Source organism: Salvelinus fontinalis, chromosome 29, assembly GCF_029448725.1.
Source record: "Salvelinus fontinalis isolate EN_2023a chromosome 29, ASM2944872v1, whole genome shotgun sequence".
Lineage (NCBI taxonomy): Eukaryota > Metazoa > Chordata > Actinopteri > Salmoniformes > Salmonidae > Salvelinus > Salvelinus fontinalis.
This window is the reverse complement of record NC_074693.1, coordinates 39,211,685-39,228,582: the sequence shown is the minus strand read 5'-3', so window position 1 is coordinate 39,228,582 and position 16,898 is coordinate 39,211,685. Positions and strand designations below refer to the sequence as shown.

The window sequence follows — 16,898 nt, the reverse complement described above, 5'->3', positions numbered from 1 at the left end:
CAAAGTCAATACTTTGTAGAGCTACCTTTTGCAGCAATTACAGCTGCAAGTCTCTTGGGGTATGTCTCTATAAGCTTGGCATATCTAGCCACTGGGATTTTTTTCCCATTCTTCAAGGCAAAACTGCTCCAGCTCCTTCAAGTTGGATGGGTTCCGCTGGTGTACAGCAATCTTTAAGTCATACCACATATTCTCAATTGGATTGAGGTCTGGGCTTTGACTAGGCCATTCCAAGACATGTAAATGCTTGACTTTAAACCTCTCAAGTGTTGCTTTAGCAGTATGCTTAGGGTCATTGTCCTGCTGGAAGGTGAACTTCCATCCCAGTCTCAAATCTCTGGAAGACTGAAACAGGTTTCCCTTAAGAATTTACCTGTATTTAGTGCCATCCATCATTCCTTTAATTCTCACCAGTTTCCCAGTCCCCGCCAATGAAAAACATCAACACAGCATGATGCTGCCATCAACATGCTTCGCTGTGGGGATGGTGTTCTCCTGGTGATGAGAAGTGTTGGGTTTGCGCCAGACATAGCGTTTACCTTGATGGCCAAAAAGCTCAATTTTAGAAGAGTACCTTCTTCCATATGTTTGGAGAGTCTCCGACATGCCTTCTGGCGAACACCAAACATGTTTGCTAAGTTTTTTCTGGCAACTCTTCCATAAAGCCCAACTCTGTGGTGTGTACGGCTTAAAGTGGTCCTATGGACAGATTCTCCAATCTCCGCTGTGGAGCTTTGCAGCTCCTCCAGGGTTATCTTTGTTGCCTCTTCTGGTTAATGCCCTCCTTGCCTGGTCTGTGAGTTCTGTTGGGCACCCCTCTCTTGGCAGGTTTGTTGTGGTGCCATATTCTATCCATTTATTTATAATGTATTTAATGGTGCTCCGTGCTAAGTTCAAAGTTTTGGATAATGTTTTTATAACCCAACCCTGATCTGTACTTCTCCACAACGTTGTCCCTGACCTGTTTGGAGAGCTCCTTGGTTTTCATAGTGCCTATTGCTTAATGGTGTTGCAGACACTGGGGCATTTCAGAAAATATGTAAATATACTGAGATCATATGACAGATCATGTGACACTTAGATTGCACACAGGTGGACTTTATTTAACTAATTATGTGACTTCTCACGGTAAGTGGTTGCACCAGATCTTATTTAGGGGCTTCATAGCAAAGGGGGTGAATACATATGCACGCACCATTTTTCTGTTTTACATTTTTTTACATTCTTTGAATCAAGTTCTTTTTTCATTTCACTGTGTATGTCCATTACATGAAATACAAAAACAAATCTATTTTTATTACAGGTTGTAATGCAACAAAATAGGAAAAAACACCAAGGGGGGATGAATACTTTTGCAAGGCACTGTAATGTGGTGGTTTGGATGGAGTCTAGGTAATATTAAATCAACTAAGGCACTGTAGTTGAGAATCTGGAGCATCAGCATTTATGGGTTCGATTACAGGCTCAAAATGACCAGAAACAAAGACCTTTCTTCTGAAACTTGTCAGTCTAATCTTGTTCTGAGAAATTAAGTCTATCCCATGCGAGAAATTGCTAAGAAACTGAAGATCTCGTACAACGCTGTGTAATACTCCCTTCACAGAATAGCGCAACTGTATCTAACCCAAATAGAGGACAAGTACATTAAAGTGTCTAGTTTGAGAAAGACGCCCCAAGTCCTCAACTGGCAGCTTCATTAAATAGTACCCGCAAAACACCAGTCTCAACGTCAACAGTGAAGAGGCGACTCCGGGATGCTGGCCTTCTAGGCAGAGTTGCAAAGAAAAAGACGTTTCTCAGATTGCCCAATGAAAATAAAATATTAAAATGGGCAAAAGAACACAGACACTGGACAGAGGAACTTTAGCCAATTAGTTTGGGAGTTTGGTTGGGACAAGAATTCATTTCCTGGCAGGCAAGCTGCAGAAGGACAAGTAAGATACAATGCCCCATTGTTATTAGTGCAATTTTGACGAGCTGAAAAATATTGAGAGTTCATCTAAATGTTCCTACGTTATATTTTAGCACATGTTGTTCTGGCTAGCATTAGTCGTTGATCTTGTTGTTGTTGATGTGCATAACTGCCTACCTTTTCATGGTTGTTTGATCAATAGGACTGTAAAGTTCCCAAATGTAAGAGGACTCCCGTGGTATTTATATATTTGCAAAAATCCATTAAGGTGTATTCTGTGGCTTTGGCGAATGCGTTCTAATGATCTAACATTGTGCTGTTGCAGCTACCTGTAAACACACAGTCCAGTTCAAAGTGAATGATGGCAGACCTGAGTGGCAAATGCCTTGTTTGCAAAAAGGCCTACTGTAGCTATGGCTATGGCGCACCGGTCTGCGTGTCACGGATACCTCCGGAAATGTGTCATTACGCACACCTGGTCCCCATTTCCTTGATTAGTAATTGTATAAAAGTGCCCTTTATTCACCATGGTCTTGTCGATTATTGTTACAATGTCTGTTGGTCGTGTGAGTACCTGAGCTGTGTTGTTTTGGCTTTGGTGCCACTTGTATTGTGCAGATGATTCCGGGTTTTGTCCCGTGTGGTATCATTGTGCGCCCCGTTTATTTATTTGAGGTACTCCTCGCTCTTTTGTTTGGGTTTCAACCCTGTGTTTTGTATACGTGTTTGTTTGGTCTTCATCCCCGTGCCTTTACATGGCACGCTGGAATTTTAGTCCATAAAAACCCCTATTACGCATGCCTGCGCCTGTCTCCCGATCCTTTACACCAATGTGACACTGCGTAGACTCCGGTCTTGGACAACAGATGTCTATTAATTGTCCAAACGCACTGCCGCTTTTCCACTCACAAATGCCTTAGTATATGTAATTCCCAAACATAATTATGCTGCAATAGCTTATGTATCGGGGGGCTAGGGTCAGTCTGTTATATCTGGAGTTTTTCTCCTGTCTTATCCCGTGTCCTGTGTGAATTTAAGTAGGCTCCCTCTAATTCTCTCTCTCTTTCTCTTCTTTCCAAGGACCTGAGCCCTAGGACCATGCCTCAGGACTACCTGGCCTGATGACTCCTTTCTGTCCCCAGTCCACCTAGTTGTGCTGCTGCTCCAGTTTCATCTGTTCTGCCTGCGGCTATGGAACCCTGACCTGTTCACCGGACATGCTAACTTGTCCCTGACCTGCTGTTTGCGACTCTCTCTCTCGCTCTCTACAGCACCTGCTGTCTCTAACTCTGAAGGATCGGCTATGAAAAGCCAACTGACATTTACTCCTGAGGTGCTGACCTGTTTCATACAACCACTGTGATTATTATTATTTGACCCGGTTGGTCATCTATGAACGTTTCAACTTAGCCATGTACTGTTATAATCTCCACCCAGCACAGCCAGAAGAAGACCAGCCACCTCTCAGAACCTGGTTCCTCTCTAGGTTTCTTCCTAGGTTACTGCCTTTCTAGGTAGTTTTTCCTAGCCAACGTGCTTCTACATCTGCATTGCTTGCTGTTTGGGGTTTTAGACTGGGTTTCTGTATAGCACTTTGTGACATTGGCTGATGTAAAAATGGTTTTATAAATACATTTGATTGACTTAAGAATTTATGAAAATGTGAAATGACAATATGTAATTGCTCACTTGTGAGAAAACATTTAAAAAGGTGTTATGTTCTTCCTGGGGGTGTATATGAACAGACTTGAATACGAGTCCATGTTGCTAAAATGCTGTCAGTTAAGATAGAAGTAAATAGGATTTTGTTTCTTTGAGGATTATCGGGAATGACCTTACACTTGAACCTAAAACAAATCGTCTGAAAACAACATTCCTCTAGAGTACTCAAGGAAAAGATGATCCCACTCATTGTGTCCAACTATCGAAATCGTAAATTGTAACAGATTCACGGCTCCGTGTCTTCTTAATCGTTTGTAAATCTGAACTTAAAGTGAGGATTTAATATAGAAACAAAAAGTGATAAAAACAGATGCATGGAAATTTACACTGTCAATGCTGGATTGAGTAAATACAAAATGTGGTCTGAAGTAAACAGAAAAAAATCTACCAAAGTAACATTTCTAAATGTGTGGACAAAATTCAATTATACCAAGTAATATAAATTATTGTTCACTGTAGTTATTTTCTAAAATGTATTTGGGGGAAAATGTACAGTCAAAGTTTTCCATGAATATTTGTATTTTTTATTCTTCTAGCTGAACGTTTGAAAATGTGAATTCATGCAGCATAAGATTACACACATGTATTTTACCCATATTAATTTAAAATACCATTGCAGACAATGCAAGTAGTAAGACTAATATAAGTACAATAGCAATTAATAAAATAATTTACAAAAATCAGTTTCTTGCATTTATATTTAGTTTACCGGTTAGTCCGGTAAAAACAAGTGAAATTGACAAAGAACATTGTAAGCTAAAAACTGCAACAGAACAATAAGATACATTGACAATATTCTACGTAACGTTTCAAACTTCATAGGATAATAAGTCAAATGTATAGTTTTAGGTTTTTATTAAGGTCCAAGTTGTGAATTAACTTTTTTCTAAACAGATAAACACTTAAAAATGCAAAACATTTCACATAATAATTTCGAATTCAACTGAATCATTCAGTATTTGGAGTTGTGATTTACATTTCAACAAGGACATGTTGCTCAAACAAAGTACTAATTCGCAATCGTGCTCCGACTGAATTATCATTGAGGTGAAAATAAGTCCAATAGCTCATTACCTTTTCACTAAAAGTCCGAAATTGACCGAGAAATAAAGGGAAAACTAACATTCGTCCCACAGCCTAGTTAGAATGCTATTAATTTCCAGCTGGCGCCAATTAGCAGGAATCTATGAGAAATATGTCATTAATTATGATCTGTTCATAGATCAACAAGAATCGCTATAACACGTTATTCGTATTATGAACATTTCCTGCCAATTGCCAACAACCAATTAAAAAGCGGGGTTATTTGCTCAGCAGTTTGATGGGTAATTATCATTGGTATGTGAAGTGGAGTGGTGATAATTTTGTTTGGATGTGTACATAGTTCAAGCACAGATCGAAAAGAGCTCTACTTTTCATCATGGATTAATAAAAACCTCAAGTGACAAGCTATGAATGCTGGTAAATTGATCATACAAGAAGATAAAGACCACCACCAGTTTAAAGAAACCCATGGGATACCTTACCTTAGACAAAACATCAGACTTACTAATACGGTATCAAAAATATTTTCTATGTCAATGAGCTAAATTGTAGACAATGAATTTATATTCTCACAATTTTCTTTTTACCAAACTCCATGTGTTCCCAAGTTAATTATGTTTAAAAATACACATATGAAATCTGAATCAAATCTCATCTAAACAAATTATATCTATACAATACGCCCATTATTAAGCATATAATGGGCGTATTGCAATGATTTCATATCATTGGAATAGAGCTGTGACTCTACTGACCTGGTCTGCCGTAGTCATTGGTCTCCTGATAGGCCATTTCCTTGACTCGGCCTGAGAATAGCAGCCGGGCGGGGTCATGGTCGTAGGCCTGCAGCGTCTCGCTAGAGCTGTAGGACTTCTGTGTAGGCACCCGGCAGGCCCCTTCTCTGTCTGTCGATGATGCGGTGTAACGCCGTTCCAGATCCCGCTCCCTTTCGTGGTCTCTCTCCCGGTCTCTCTGGCTCTTGGAGAGCGAGCAGAAGGGCCGCTGCTCCTTCACCTGTTCCATGCTGCCTGCATACTGTGTTCTCCCCCGTTCTCTCCTGAGACGATCGCTTTGGGATATTCCGCTTTACGCTGCTGGTAAGTCTCTCCCTCTGTATTTCTGTCGACCTGGACAAACAGAGAGGGGGTGAGATGAGAAGCTCAGATAACACTAATCCGCCCACTTAATCTTCAAAAGCCCACACTCACTCCCACCACAGCACCACCACCACCTCTCGAAACCCCACCCGTCAGCCATGCCATGCATGAACTCCCCTCAATAAAACAGATCTCCTCTCACTGACTCACTCACACTTTCTTTTATTCTTTTGGACACAACTTGGTTGTGTGTGTGTGATATATATATATATATATATCTATCTATATATATATCTGAGGTAGACGTTCATTTAGACACTTTGATTAGCCGCTACCGTTAAGTGTAGGGTCGATTTTCACTGGTGAGGATTTCGGTAAAATGGGGACAGACGTGGGAAGAAAGAATAAAACGAATCCGCAAAACCCCAAGGGGAGAGTGAGTGGTGAGAATCCCCGGTGTGGCGCTCCAGTGTTTAATACCAACCTTTTCCACTCATCCCGAAATACCACACGTTCATTTCTGTCTTGGCTCAGCTGGAAGCCCGAACACCCCTACCTTTCCTCTACTGAAACTGATCAACTGAAACTTTGCTTTACACCAATCATCAAAATATTTGAATGATGCCTTGTGCCTGTTAAGATATGGAAGAATACCTGGAGATCCTGTCCTGGTAGAGACTTCCAGAAGCACTAAAGGTAGAGGTTGGATCCAAGGGTCATGAATATAATAATAATAATGATAATAACAAGAACGACAACCACATTTGTATAGCACTTTCAATATATGTAACAAATTGCTTAAAATGTATTATAAAATAATCAAATAAAATTACTAAGAAAAGAAACAAAGACAGGAAGAAGGAGAATGAAAAAAAAGATTCATTATACATTAATTAGTTCAAATCATACATTGAAATCATACATTAAAAGCATCTTTATAAAAGTGCGTCTTCAGATGGGATTTAAAAATAGGCACTGAATCTACAAGCCTGATCTGCTCTGGCAGACCATTCCAAAGTCTAGTGGCCCTAATGGCAAATGACTGGTTACATTTAGTTTTCAACTTAGACTTTGTTATGGTCAACAGTGCCTTGCCAGAGGATCTCAGGCTGCATCCTGGTTCGTAGGGGGATTAAAGATCAGAGATACAGGATGGGGCTGAACCAAGCCTGAAACGTGATTAATACCATTTTAAAATGTATTCTAAAAAAGTTACTGGTAGCCAAGTGTAAAGAAGCTAAAATGGGGTTTGATATGGTTCGATTTTCTGGTGCCTGTTAAAAGCTGTGCTGCAGCATTTTGAACTGTAGACTGTGAAGTGATTTCTGACTGAGACACGTATACAATGACTTACAGTAATCTAGGGGAGAGGAGGGAAAAAAAAGCATGTATAACATTCTCCAGATCAGTGACTGAGATAAAAAGACTTGACTTTAGCTATACTTCTTAGATGATAAAAACAGGACTGAACAATCTTCTTTACATGCAGCTCAGGGTTTAGGTCAGGGTCAAAGACACCAACGTTTCTGGCCGTGGGCTATACATTGATGGACAAAAGACCAAGGTTATTTACAACCTGGGTTCTATCAAGGAGGGGGCCAAATAAAACAACCTCTGATTGCTTATCACTGAGCTGGAGAAAATTGTCAGACATTTGATGTCAGGAAGACACTTAAAACGTTGTGTCATCCGCATAGCAGTGAAGCTGAATGCTATGATTGCAGATGATGTCACCAAGGGGAAGCATGTACAGAGAAAACAGGATGGGCCCCAGAATTGACACCTGAGGGACACCATAGGGAATAGGGGCTGGGGACGATACTCAATGCTCACTGAGAAACGCCTGCCACATAGATAGACAGCCAACAGAAGGTCATTACTGACCTTCAAAAAATATGTTTCTCTGCTGTGAAGTGAGTGGAAGCCTGACTGGAATTTTCAGATAATTATTCATATGCAAATAAGCCACCGATTGTGTGAAAACAACTTTTTCTACAATATTGGATAAACAATTATGAGGAGGGTTGAGATTGGACTTTTTAAGGAGATGTTGAACCAGAGCAGTTTTAAAATAGGTTGGAACGGAGACAGAAATCAGGGAGCTATTTACAATAGACAGAATGTTGGGGCCGACAGTAGGCATAACCTCTTTCAGTAGTCCAGTAGGGATCATGTCTAAGAGGCAACAGGAGGTCTTCATGTGAGCTACAGCATCAAGGAGGGACTCAAAGGATATTTTCTCAAAGGAGTAAAGGGAAGCAGCAGACAGTAGATTATTCTATACAGAATCACAAAAACTGTTAACAGATCATTTCTCACCAGATCCTTCATTACTTCATAGAATACTTGAAGTTTGCAGCCCTTCCATTTACGATAAGCCTTTCTGAGCACAAGTGTGGTCATTTAACAAGGCGATACTGGCAGACAGTTTATTCTTGGTTATAACTGGCGCCACAGAGTCTAAAGTAGCCTGAAATGTCATTGAAAATGTTCAGCAAATCATCAGTGATGACACAGAACAGGATCATTAGTATAGGATGAAAAAGCATTGGTAAATGTATTAGCAGTTGTGGTGAAGAATGACGTTAGAGGGACTGGGGACATACACATTTTTAGAAGAAAGCACTTTCGAAACAATACTGAGATGGTCAGAGACACACCCATCAAGTTATCAATATTTAGATCATCATGAGATCAAGAGGATGATCTTTGTTGTGTGAAGGCCCTGTGGCATATAGCAAAGTTAAAGGATTCTAACAGGTTAAAATACTCCCCAGCCAGTGCATTACTTGGGCAACACACATTCATGTTTAGCTCTCCAAGAATAACCAAATATAGCAGGTGAGAGAATTCTGCAGTGAACAAACTGTTAGGTTTAAGAGGGTGGCAGTGGTAGGAAAAGTACTACATTCTCATACTTGAGTAAAAGTATAGATACCTTAATAGAAAATGACTCAAGTAAAAGGGAAAGTTACCCAGTAAAATACTACTTGAGTAAAAGACTAAAAGTGTTTGGTTTTAAATGTAGTTAAGTATCAACAGTAAATGTAATTGCTAAAATACTCTTAAGTATTAAAAGTAAAAGTCCAAATTATTTAAATTTCCATATATGAAGCAAACCAGACAACACCCTTTAAAAAAAATATATGTTTATTTACAGATAGCCAGGGTCACACTCCAACACTCAGACATCATTTAAAAACAAAGCATTTGTGTTTAGTGAGTCCGCCAGATCAAAGGCAGTAGGAATGACCTCTTGAAAAGTGTGCGAATTGGACCATTTTCTGTTCTGCTAAGCATTCAAAATGTAATGAATACTTTTGGGTGCCAGGGAAAATGTTGGAGTAAAAAGTACATCATTTTCTTTAGGAATGTTGTGAAGTAAAAGTACAAGTTGTGAAAAATATAAAGAGTAAAGTACAGATTAGAGGTCGACCGCTTATGATTTTCAACACCGATACAGATTATTGGAGGACCAAAAAAACAATACTGAATGAACACTTATTTTAACTTAATATAATACATAAATAAAATCAATTTAGCCTCAAATAAATATTGAAACATGTTCAATTTGTTTTAAATAATGCAAAAACACAGTGTTGGAGAAGAAAGTAAAAGTGCAATATGTGCCATGTAAAAAAGCTAATGTTTAAATTCCTTGCTCAGAACATGAGAACATATGAAAGCTGGTGGTTCCTTTTAACATGAGACTTCAATATTCCCAGTTAAGAAGTTTTAGGTTGTAGTTATTATTGAAATTATAGGATTATTTCTCCCTATACCATTTGTATTTCATATACCTATGACTATTGGATGTTCTTATAGGCACTACAGTATTGCCAGCCTAATCTCGGGAGTTGATAGGCTTGAGGTGATGGCAAACGCAGGAAAGTGCTGTTTGATTGAATGCTTACGAGCTTGCTGCTGCCTACCACCGCTCAGTCAGACTGCTCTATCAAATATAAAATCATAGACTTAATTAGAATATAATAAACACACAGAAATACAAGCCTTAGGTCATTAATATGGTCAAATCCGGAAACTATCATTTCGAAAACAAAATGTTTATTCTTTCAGTGAAATACGGAACCGTTTTGTATTTTATCGAACGGGTGCCAAACCTAAGTCTAAATGTTGCTGTTACATTGCACAAACTTCAATGTTATGTCATAATTATGTAAAATTAAGTATGTGGACACCTGCTTGCAGAACATCTCATTTCAAAATCATGGGCATTAATATGGAGTTGGTCCCACCTTTGCTGCTATAACAGCCTCCACTCTTCTGGGAAGGCTTTTCACTAGATGTAGGAACATTGTTGTGGGGACTTACTTGCATTCGGCCACAAGAGCACTGGTGAGTTCGGGCACTGACGTTGGGCGATTAGGCCTGGTTCGCAGTCAGCGTTCCAATTCATACCAAAGGTGTTCGATGGGGTTGAGGTCAGGGCTCTGTGCAGGCCAGTCAAGTTCTTCAACACCGTATGGACCTCGCTTTGTGCACGGTGGCATTGTCATGCTGAAACAGGAAAGGGCCTTCCCCAAACTGTTGCCACAAAGTTGGAAGCATGGAATCATCTAGAATGTCAACGTATGCTGTAGCGTTAAGGGCCCTGGCACGAACCATGAAAAACATCCCCAGACAATTATTCCTTCTCCACCAAACTTTACAGTTGGCACTATGCATTGGGGGCGGTGGTGTTCTCCTGGCATCCACCAAACCCAGATTCGTCCGTTGGACTGCAGATGGTGAAGCGTGATTCATCACTCCAAAGAACGCGTTTCCACTGCTCAAAAGTCCGATGGCGGCGAGCTTTACACCCCTCCGGCCGACGCTTGGCATTGCCTATTTGTGATCTTAGGCTTGTGTGCGGCTGCTCAGCCATGGAAACCCATTTCCTGAAGCTCCCGACGAACAGTTATTGTGCTGACGTTGCTTCCAGAGACAGTTTGGAACTCGGTAGTGAGTGCTGCAATCTAGGACACCCACTTCACGGCTGAGCCATTGTTGCTCCTAGACATTTCCACTTCACAATAACAGCACTTACAATTGACCGGGGCAGCTGTAGCTGGGAAGAAATTTGACAAACTGACTTATTAGAAAGGCGGCATCCTATGGCGGTGCCACGTTGAAAGTCACTGAGCTCTTCAGTAAGGCCATTCTACAGCATATGTTTGTCTATGGAGATTGAAAGGCTGTGTGCTCGATTTTATGCACCTGTCAGCAACGAGTGTGGCTGAAATAGCCAAGTACACTCATTTGAAGGGGCGTCCACATACTTTTGTATATATAGTGTGTATACGTTGCCTTCAGAAAGTTCACACCCCTGAATTTAAAATTGATTACATTTAGATTTTGTGTTACTGGCCTACACACAATACCCCATAATGCCAAAGTGGAATCATGTTTTTAGAAATGTTTACAAATTCAGTATGAAAAGCTGAAATGTAAAGTATTCAACCACTTTGTTATGGCAAGCCTAAATAAGTTCAGGAGTAAAAATGTGCTTAACAAGTCACATGATAAGTTGCATGGACTCAGTGTGTTCAATAATAGTGTTTAACATGATTTTTGAATGACTACCTCATCTCTATACCCCACACATAGAATTATCTGTAAGGTCCCCTTAGTGGAGCAGTGAATTTCAAACATGGATTCAACCACAGAGGGAGTTTTTCCAATGTCTCTCAAAGAAGGGCACCTATTGGTAGATGGGTAAAAATAAAGAAAGCAGACATTGAATATCCCTTTGTGCATGCTGAAGTTATTAATTACACTTTGGATGGTGTATCAATATACTCAGTTACTACAAATATACAGGCGTCATTCCTAACTCAGTTGCCGGAGGGGAAGGAAACAGCTTATGGATTTCACCATGAGGCCAATGGTGACTTTAAAACAGTTGCAGAGTTAAATGGCTGTGATAGGAGAAAACTGAGGATGGATCAACAACATTGTAGTTACTCCACAATACTAACTGAAGGAAGCCAGTATAGAATAAATATATTTCAAAACATGCATGCTGTTTGCAATAAGGCACTAACGTAAACTTGCCAAAAATGTGGCAAAGAAATTAACTTTATGTCCTGAATACAAAAGCGCTATGTTTGGACAAATCCAACACAACACATAACTGAGTACATCACTCTTCATATTTTCAAGCATGGTGGTGGCTGCATCATGTTATGGGTATTCTTGTCATCGGCAAGAACTAGGGATTATTTTTTTTTTAAAGAAACAATAGAGCTAAGCACAGGCAAAATCCTAGAGGAAAACCTGGTTGTCTGATTTCCAACAGACACTGGGAGACAAATTCACCTTATTGTACAATCCATGTGTGCAAAACTCTTAGATACTTACCCAGAAAGACTGACAGCTGTAATCGCTTCCAAAGGTGATTCCAACATGTATTGTCTCAGGGGAATGAATAATTATATAAAATTTGATATTTCCATATAAAATATTCACTAAATTAGCAAAAATTTCTAAAAACATGTTTTCACTTTTTCATTATGGGGTGTTATGTATAGATGTGTGACAAAAACACATGATATAATCAATTTTTAATTTAGGCTGTAACACAACAAAATGTGGATTAAGTCAAGGGGTATGAATACTTTCTGAAGGCACTGTATTGTCTCTATAAATGACTGCTACCCCACCACCACGGACAGACAGGCTGGATTTCTGTGTATAAGAAAAGGCTGACGGTGTAGTTTCATTTAGAGAACTCAAATCAGGTTTCAGAAATCATGAAAATATGTCATTGGAAATATTAAAACCATTGCATAGGAACAACCAATTTTATAGAGATCTTACATTCAATAAACCGATCTTGACATGGATAACTGCCGGAATGACAAAGGCATTCAGGGGAGTTATAGGAACATAAATTATGTTAATTAAATTAACCGCACTATGGGACATAATATTTTCCCTGTCCTCTGTTGCTGATTATGACAGGGAGGACTGGAGCACTACCAGACACAGACCATCAGTTTCTAAAACAGTTTGCAATGTTGCTGGAAATAATCCTGGAACACCTGCGGATTGGGTGAATATAGTCTCTTTTAAAGAGTGCTGATTGCTCCCACAGCAAGTAAAAACAGTCACAAAGTGACGATGGTGCCAATATTAGAGAAGAACCGTGGGAAACGGCACCATGGTCAAAGTGGACCTTGGTCGGTCCACAGACCGTAGGCAGGCCAAAACCTCACCAATCCAGCAGCCCAATGACTGTGGTTGTGATGGAATTTGATGGGGAAGGAAGAGGGGGAAACGGGATGGGACTAGCGTGACTCTCCGCACCAGCAGCAGCGAATGGCGTCGGAAGCTCTGGGAAAGGTGGAGGAGGGCCTGACACCCTGCTGAACAGTGGTAGCCTTGGGGTAGGGTGCCACTGGTCAGCTGTCGGCTGTTGGTACACTCCCAGTTTCAGAGCGGACTCCTGAGGCAGGTACAGTTGAAGTAGGTTTACATACACCTTAGCCAAATACATTTCACAATTCCTGACATTTAATCCAATAAAAAATTCCCTGTCTTAGGTCAGTTAGGATCACCACTTTAGTTTAAGAATGTGAAATGTCAGAATAATAGTGAAGACAATGATTTATTTCAGCTTTTATTTATTTCATCACATTCCCAGTTGGTCAGAAGTTTACATTACACTCAATTAGTATTTGGTAGCATTGACTTTAAATTGTTTAACTTCGGTCAAACGTTTCTGGTAGCCTTACACAAGCTTCCCACAATAAGTTGGGTGAAGTTTATCCCATTCCTCCTGACAGAGCTGGTGTAACTGAGTCAGTTTGTAGGCCTCCTTGCTCACACACGCTTTTTCAGTTCTGCCCACACATTTTATATTGGATTGAGGTCAGGGCTTTGTGATGGACACTCCAATACCTTCACTTTGTTGTCCTTAAGCCATTTTGCCACAACTTTGGAAGTATGCTTGGGGTCATTGTCCAATTGGAAGACCCATTTGCGACCAAGCTTTAACTCCCTGACTGATGTCTTGCGATGTTGCTTCAATATATCCACATCATTTTCCGTACCCATGATGCTATCTATTTTGTGAAGTGCACCAGTCCCTCCTGCACAACATGATGCTGTCACCCCCGTGCTTCACGGTTGGGATGGTGTTCTTCAGCTTGCAAGACTCCCCCTTTTTCCTCCAAACATAACGATGGTCATTATGGCCAAACAGTTCTATTTTTGTTTCATCAGAGGACATTTCTCCAAAAAGTATGATCTTTGTCCCCATGTGCAGTTGCAAACCATAGTCTGGCTTTTTATGGCGGTTTTGGAGCAGTGGCTTCTTCCTTGCTGAGCGGCCTTTCAGGTTATGTCGATATAGGACTAATTTTACTGTGGATATAGATACGTTTGTACCCGTTTCCTCCAGCATCTTCATAAGGTCATTTGCTGTTGTTCTGGGATTGATTTGCACTTTCGCACCAAAGTACGTTCATCTCTAGGAGACAGACCGCGTCTCCTTCCTAAGCGATATTGTCACGTTCCTCACCTTATTTCCATTGTTTAGTCTAGTTTAGTTGGTCAGGACGTGAGCTGGGTGGGCATTCTATGTTATGTGTTTCTATGTTGGGTTCATTCAACTAGCCTGATATGGTTCTCAATCAGGGCAGGTGTTTTACATTTCCTCTGATTGAGAACCATATTAAGGTAGACTGTTTCTCACTGTTTGTTTGTGGGTGATTGTTGCTGTGTCTGTGTTTGTTCACCACACGGTACGGTTTCGTTTCGTTCGTTCGTTTGTTCCTGTTCGTGCGTTCATTGTTTTATGTGTTCTCAAGTTCAGGTCTGTTAACGTCGTTTATTATTTTGTAGTTTGTTCAAGTGTATTTTCGTCTTCGTTATTATTATTAAAATTATTATGTATTCAACCCACGCTGCGTTTTGGTCCGATCCTTGCTCCTCTTCAGACGAGGAGGAAGACGAGCGTTACAGATATGACGGCTGCGTGGTCCCATGGTGTTTATACTTGTGTACTATTTTTTTGTACAGATGAACGTGGTACCTTCAGGCATTTGGAAATTGCTCCCAAAGATGAACCAGACTTGTGGAGGTCTACAATTTTTTTCTGAGGTCTTGGCTGATTTCTTTTGATTTTCCCATGATGTCAAGCAAAGAAACACTGAGTTTGAAGGTAGGCCTTGAAATACATCCACAGGTACACCTCCAATTTACTCAAATTATGTCACTTAGCCTATCAGAAGCTTCTAAAGCCATGATATAATTTTCTGGAATTTTCCAAGCTGTTTAAAGGCACAGTCAACTTAGTGTATGTAAACTTCTGACCCACTGGAATTGTGATACAGTGAAATAATCTGTCTGTAAACAATTGTTGAAAAAATTACTTGTGTCATGCACAAAGTAGATGTCTTAAACCGACTTGCCAAAAGTATAGTTTGTTATAGGTTGAAAAACAAGTTAATGACTCCAACCTAAGTGTATGTAAACTTCTGACTTCAACTGTAGGTACACCTCCAGCGGGGCAAAGCTGTTATATTGCTGGATTGGATCTTCCAGGACAGATGGAGGCTGTCCTAACTGCCTCCTTTCCGTCCTCCTGGCCAGTGTCCAGTCTCAATGCAGAGATGAAATCTGAAAGACATTTTCAAACCAATTCAAAGTGTAGAGACGTAAACCCTCCATCCTACTCCCAACATGAACCCACACACATTTGACAGATTAATGTGCAGTGGGCGAGAATGGATGCACCCACCAACCTCCCCGATTTCCATTCTTTTATGTTTTATAGACCTGTAAAGATAAAGGGGCTGATAACTGTTAATGCTTAGGAACTTGTCTGCTGAGCCGCCGACAACCTAACACCGACTACAGGGAGAAATGATTAGTGTCCTAATCAGCTATAAGCCCCCCTGGATGTGTTATGGGATACATGTGGCGGGCCAGATTCTCACAAAACCAGGTGAACGCATAGCAAAAGGTACTGACACCATCATTTTCAGGGTTAATCAAAATGTCCTCTATGCGCTGAAGGTGGTTCCTGTGCATGAGGATGCTTTGAGGGTCCCTAGAGAGATACTCATAGAAGCTGTCATGGTGCTAAAGCCTACAAAAGGACTTCTGGTGTAATTTGATTAGGCCACTTTGTTGCTTGGATATAGGAACCGCAAAATAGGCCTACATCATTTCTGTGTGCCTTACTGCAATACACCAGAAATGTTCCTCGAGTCGCCCAGTGGTGGAAAAAGTACTACATTCTCATACTTGAGTAAAAGTAAAGATAGCTTAATAGAAAATGACTCAAGTAAAAGTGAAAGTCACCCAGTAAAATACTACTTGAGTAAAAGTCTAAAAGTATGTGTTTTTAAATATACCTTAAGTATCAAAAGTAAATGTAATTGCTAAAATATACTTAAGTATCAAATGTAAAAGTACAAATAATTTTTAAAAAGACAGCACCATTTTTTTATTTACAGATAGCCAGGGTCACACTCCAACACTCAGACATCATTTAAAAACAAAGTATTTGTGTTGAGTGAGTCCGCCAGATCAGAGGCATTAGGGATGACCTCTTGAAAAGTGTGCGAATTGGACCATTTTCTGTCCTGCTAAGCATTCAAAATGTAATGAGTACTTTCGGGTGTCAGGGAAAATGTATGGAGTAAAAATAACAATTTTCTTTAGGAATGTAGTGAAGTAAAAGTTGTCAAAAATATAAATAGTAAAGTACAGTTACCAAAACAAAACTACTTAAGTAGTACTTTAAAGTATTTTTACACCACTGGAGTCACCTCATTCAGATTAAGAACTGTACTACATACTGTCAGGATACAAGACACTTCATGGCAAGGACGGAAAATGTACAATTTGTACAGGTCATTTGTTCTGTATGTGTCACCTTTGATAATATAAGTGATTGACCTCAAGAAGGAAAAGCCGACCTTGCAGTAATTTAGTGGCACAGTGGGATCCTTTGGCAAGGCAGTGAGGGCGGGCAGTGATCTATGTAGCGTAGCAAAGCACTACACAGGCCTATGACTCCCCAGCCAGTTACCTATTGTACCCTGAAAACCTCTTCTTCTGTTATATGCAGACCCAATTTTCTTTTAAACATTAACCATACACCATACAGT

At 40.2% G+C, this 16,898-nt stretch overlaps 1 protein-coding gene across 3 annotated transcripts in view; it reads right to left on the bottom strand.

The window, feature by feature from the left end:
• Positions 1-16,898, bottom strand: part of LOC129827967 (teneurin-3-like) — a 223,676-nt gene that overhangs the window by 181,391 nt on the left and 25,387 nt on the right. For all 3 annotated transcript variants that reach the window (XM_055889282.1, XM_055889283.1, XM_055889284.1), the window contains exon 2: positions 5,434-5,805. In XM_055889282.1, the coding sequence (XP_055745257.1) occupies positions 5,434-5,701 (268 nt within the window). In that variant the 5' untranslated portion in view covers positions 5,702-5,805. The remainder of the gene's footprint in view (positions 1-5,433; positions 5,806-16,898) is intronic.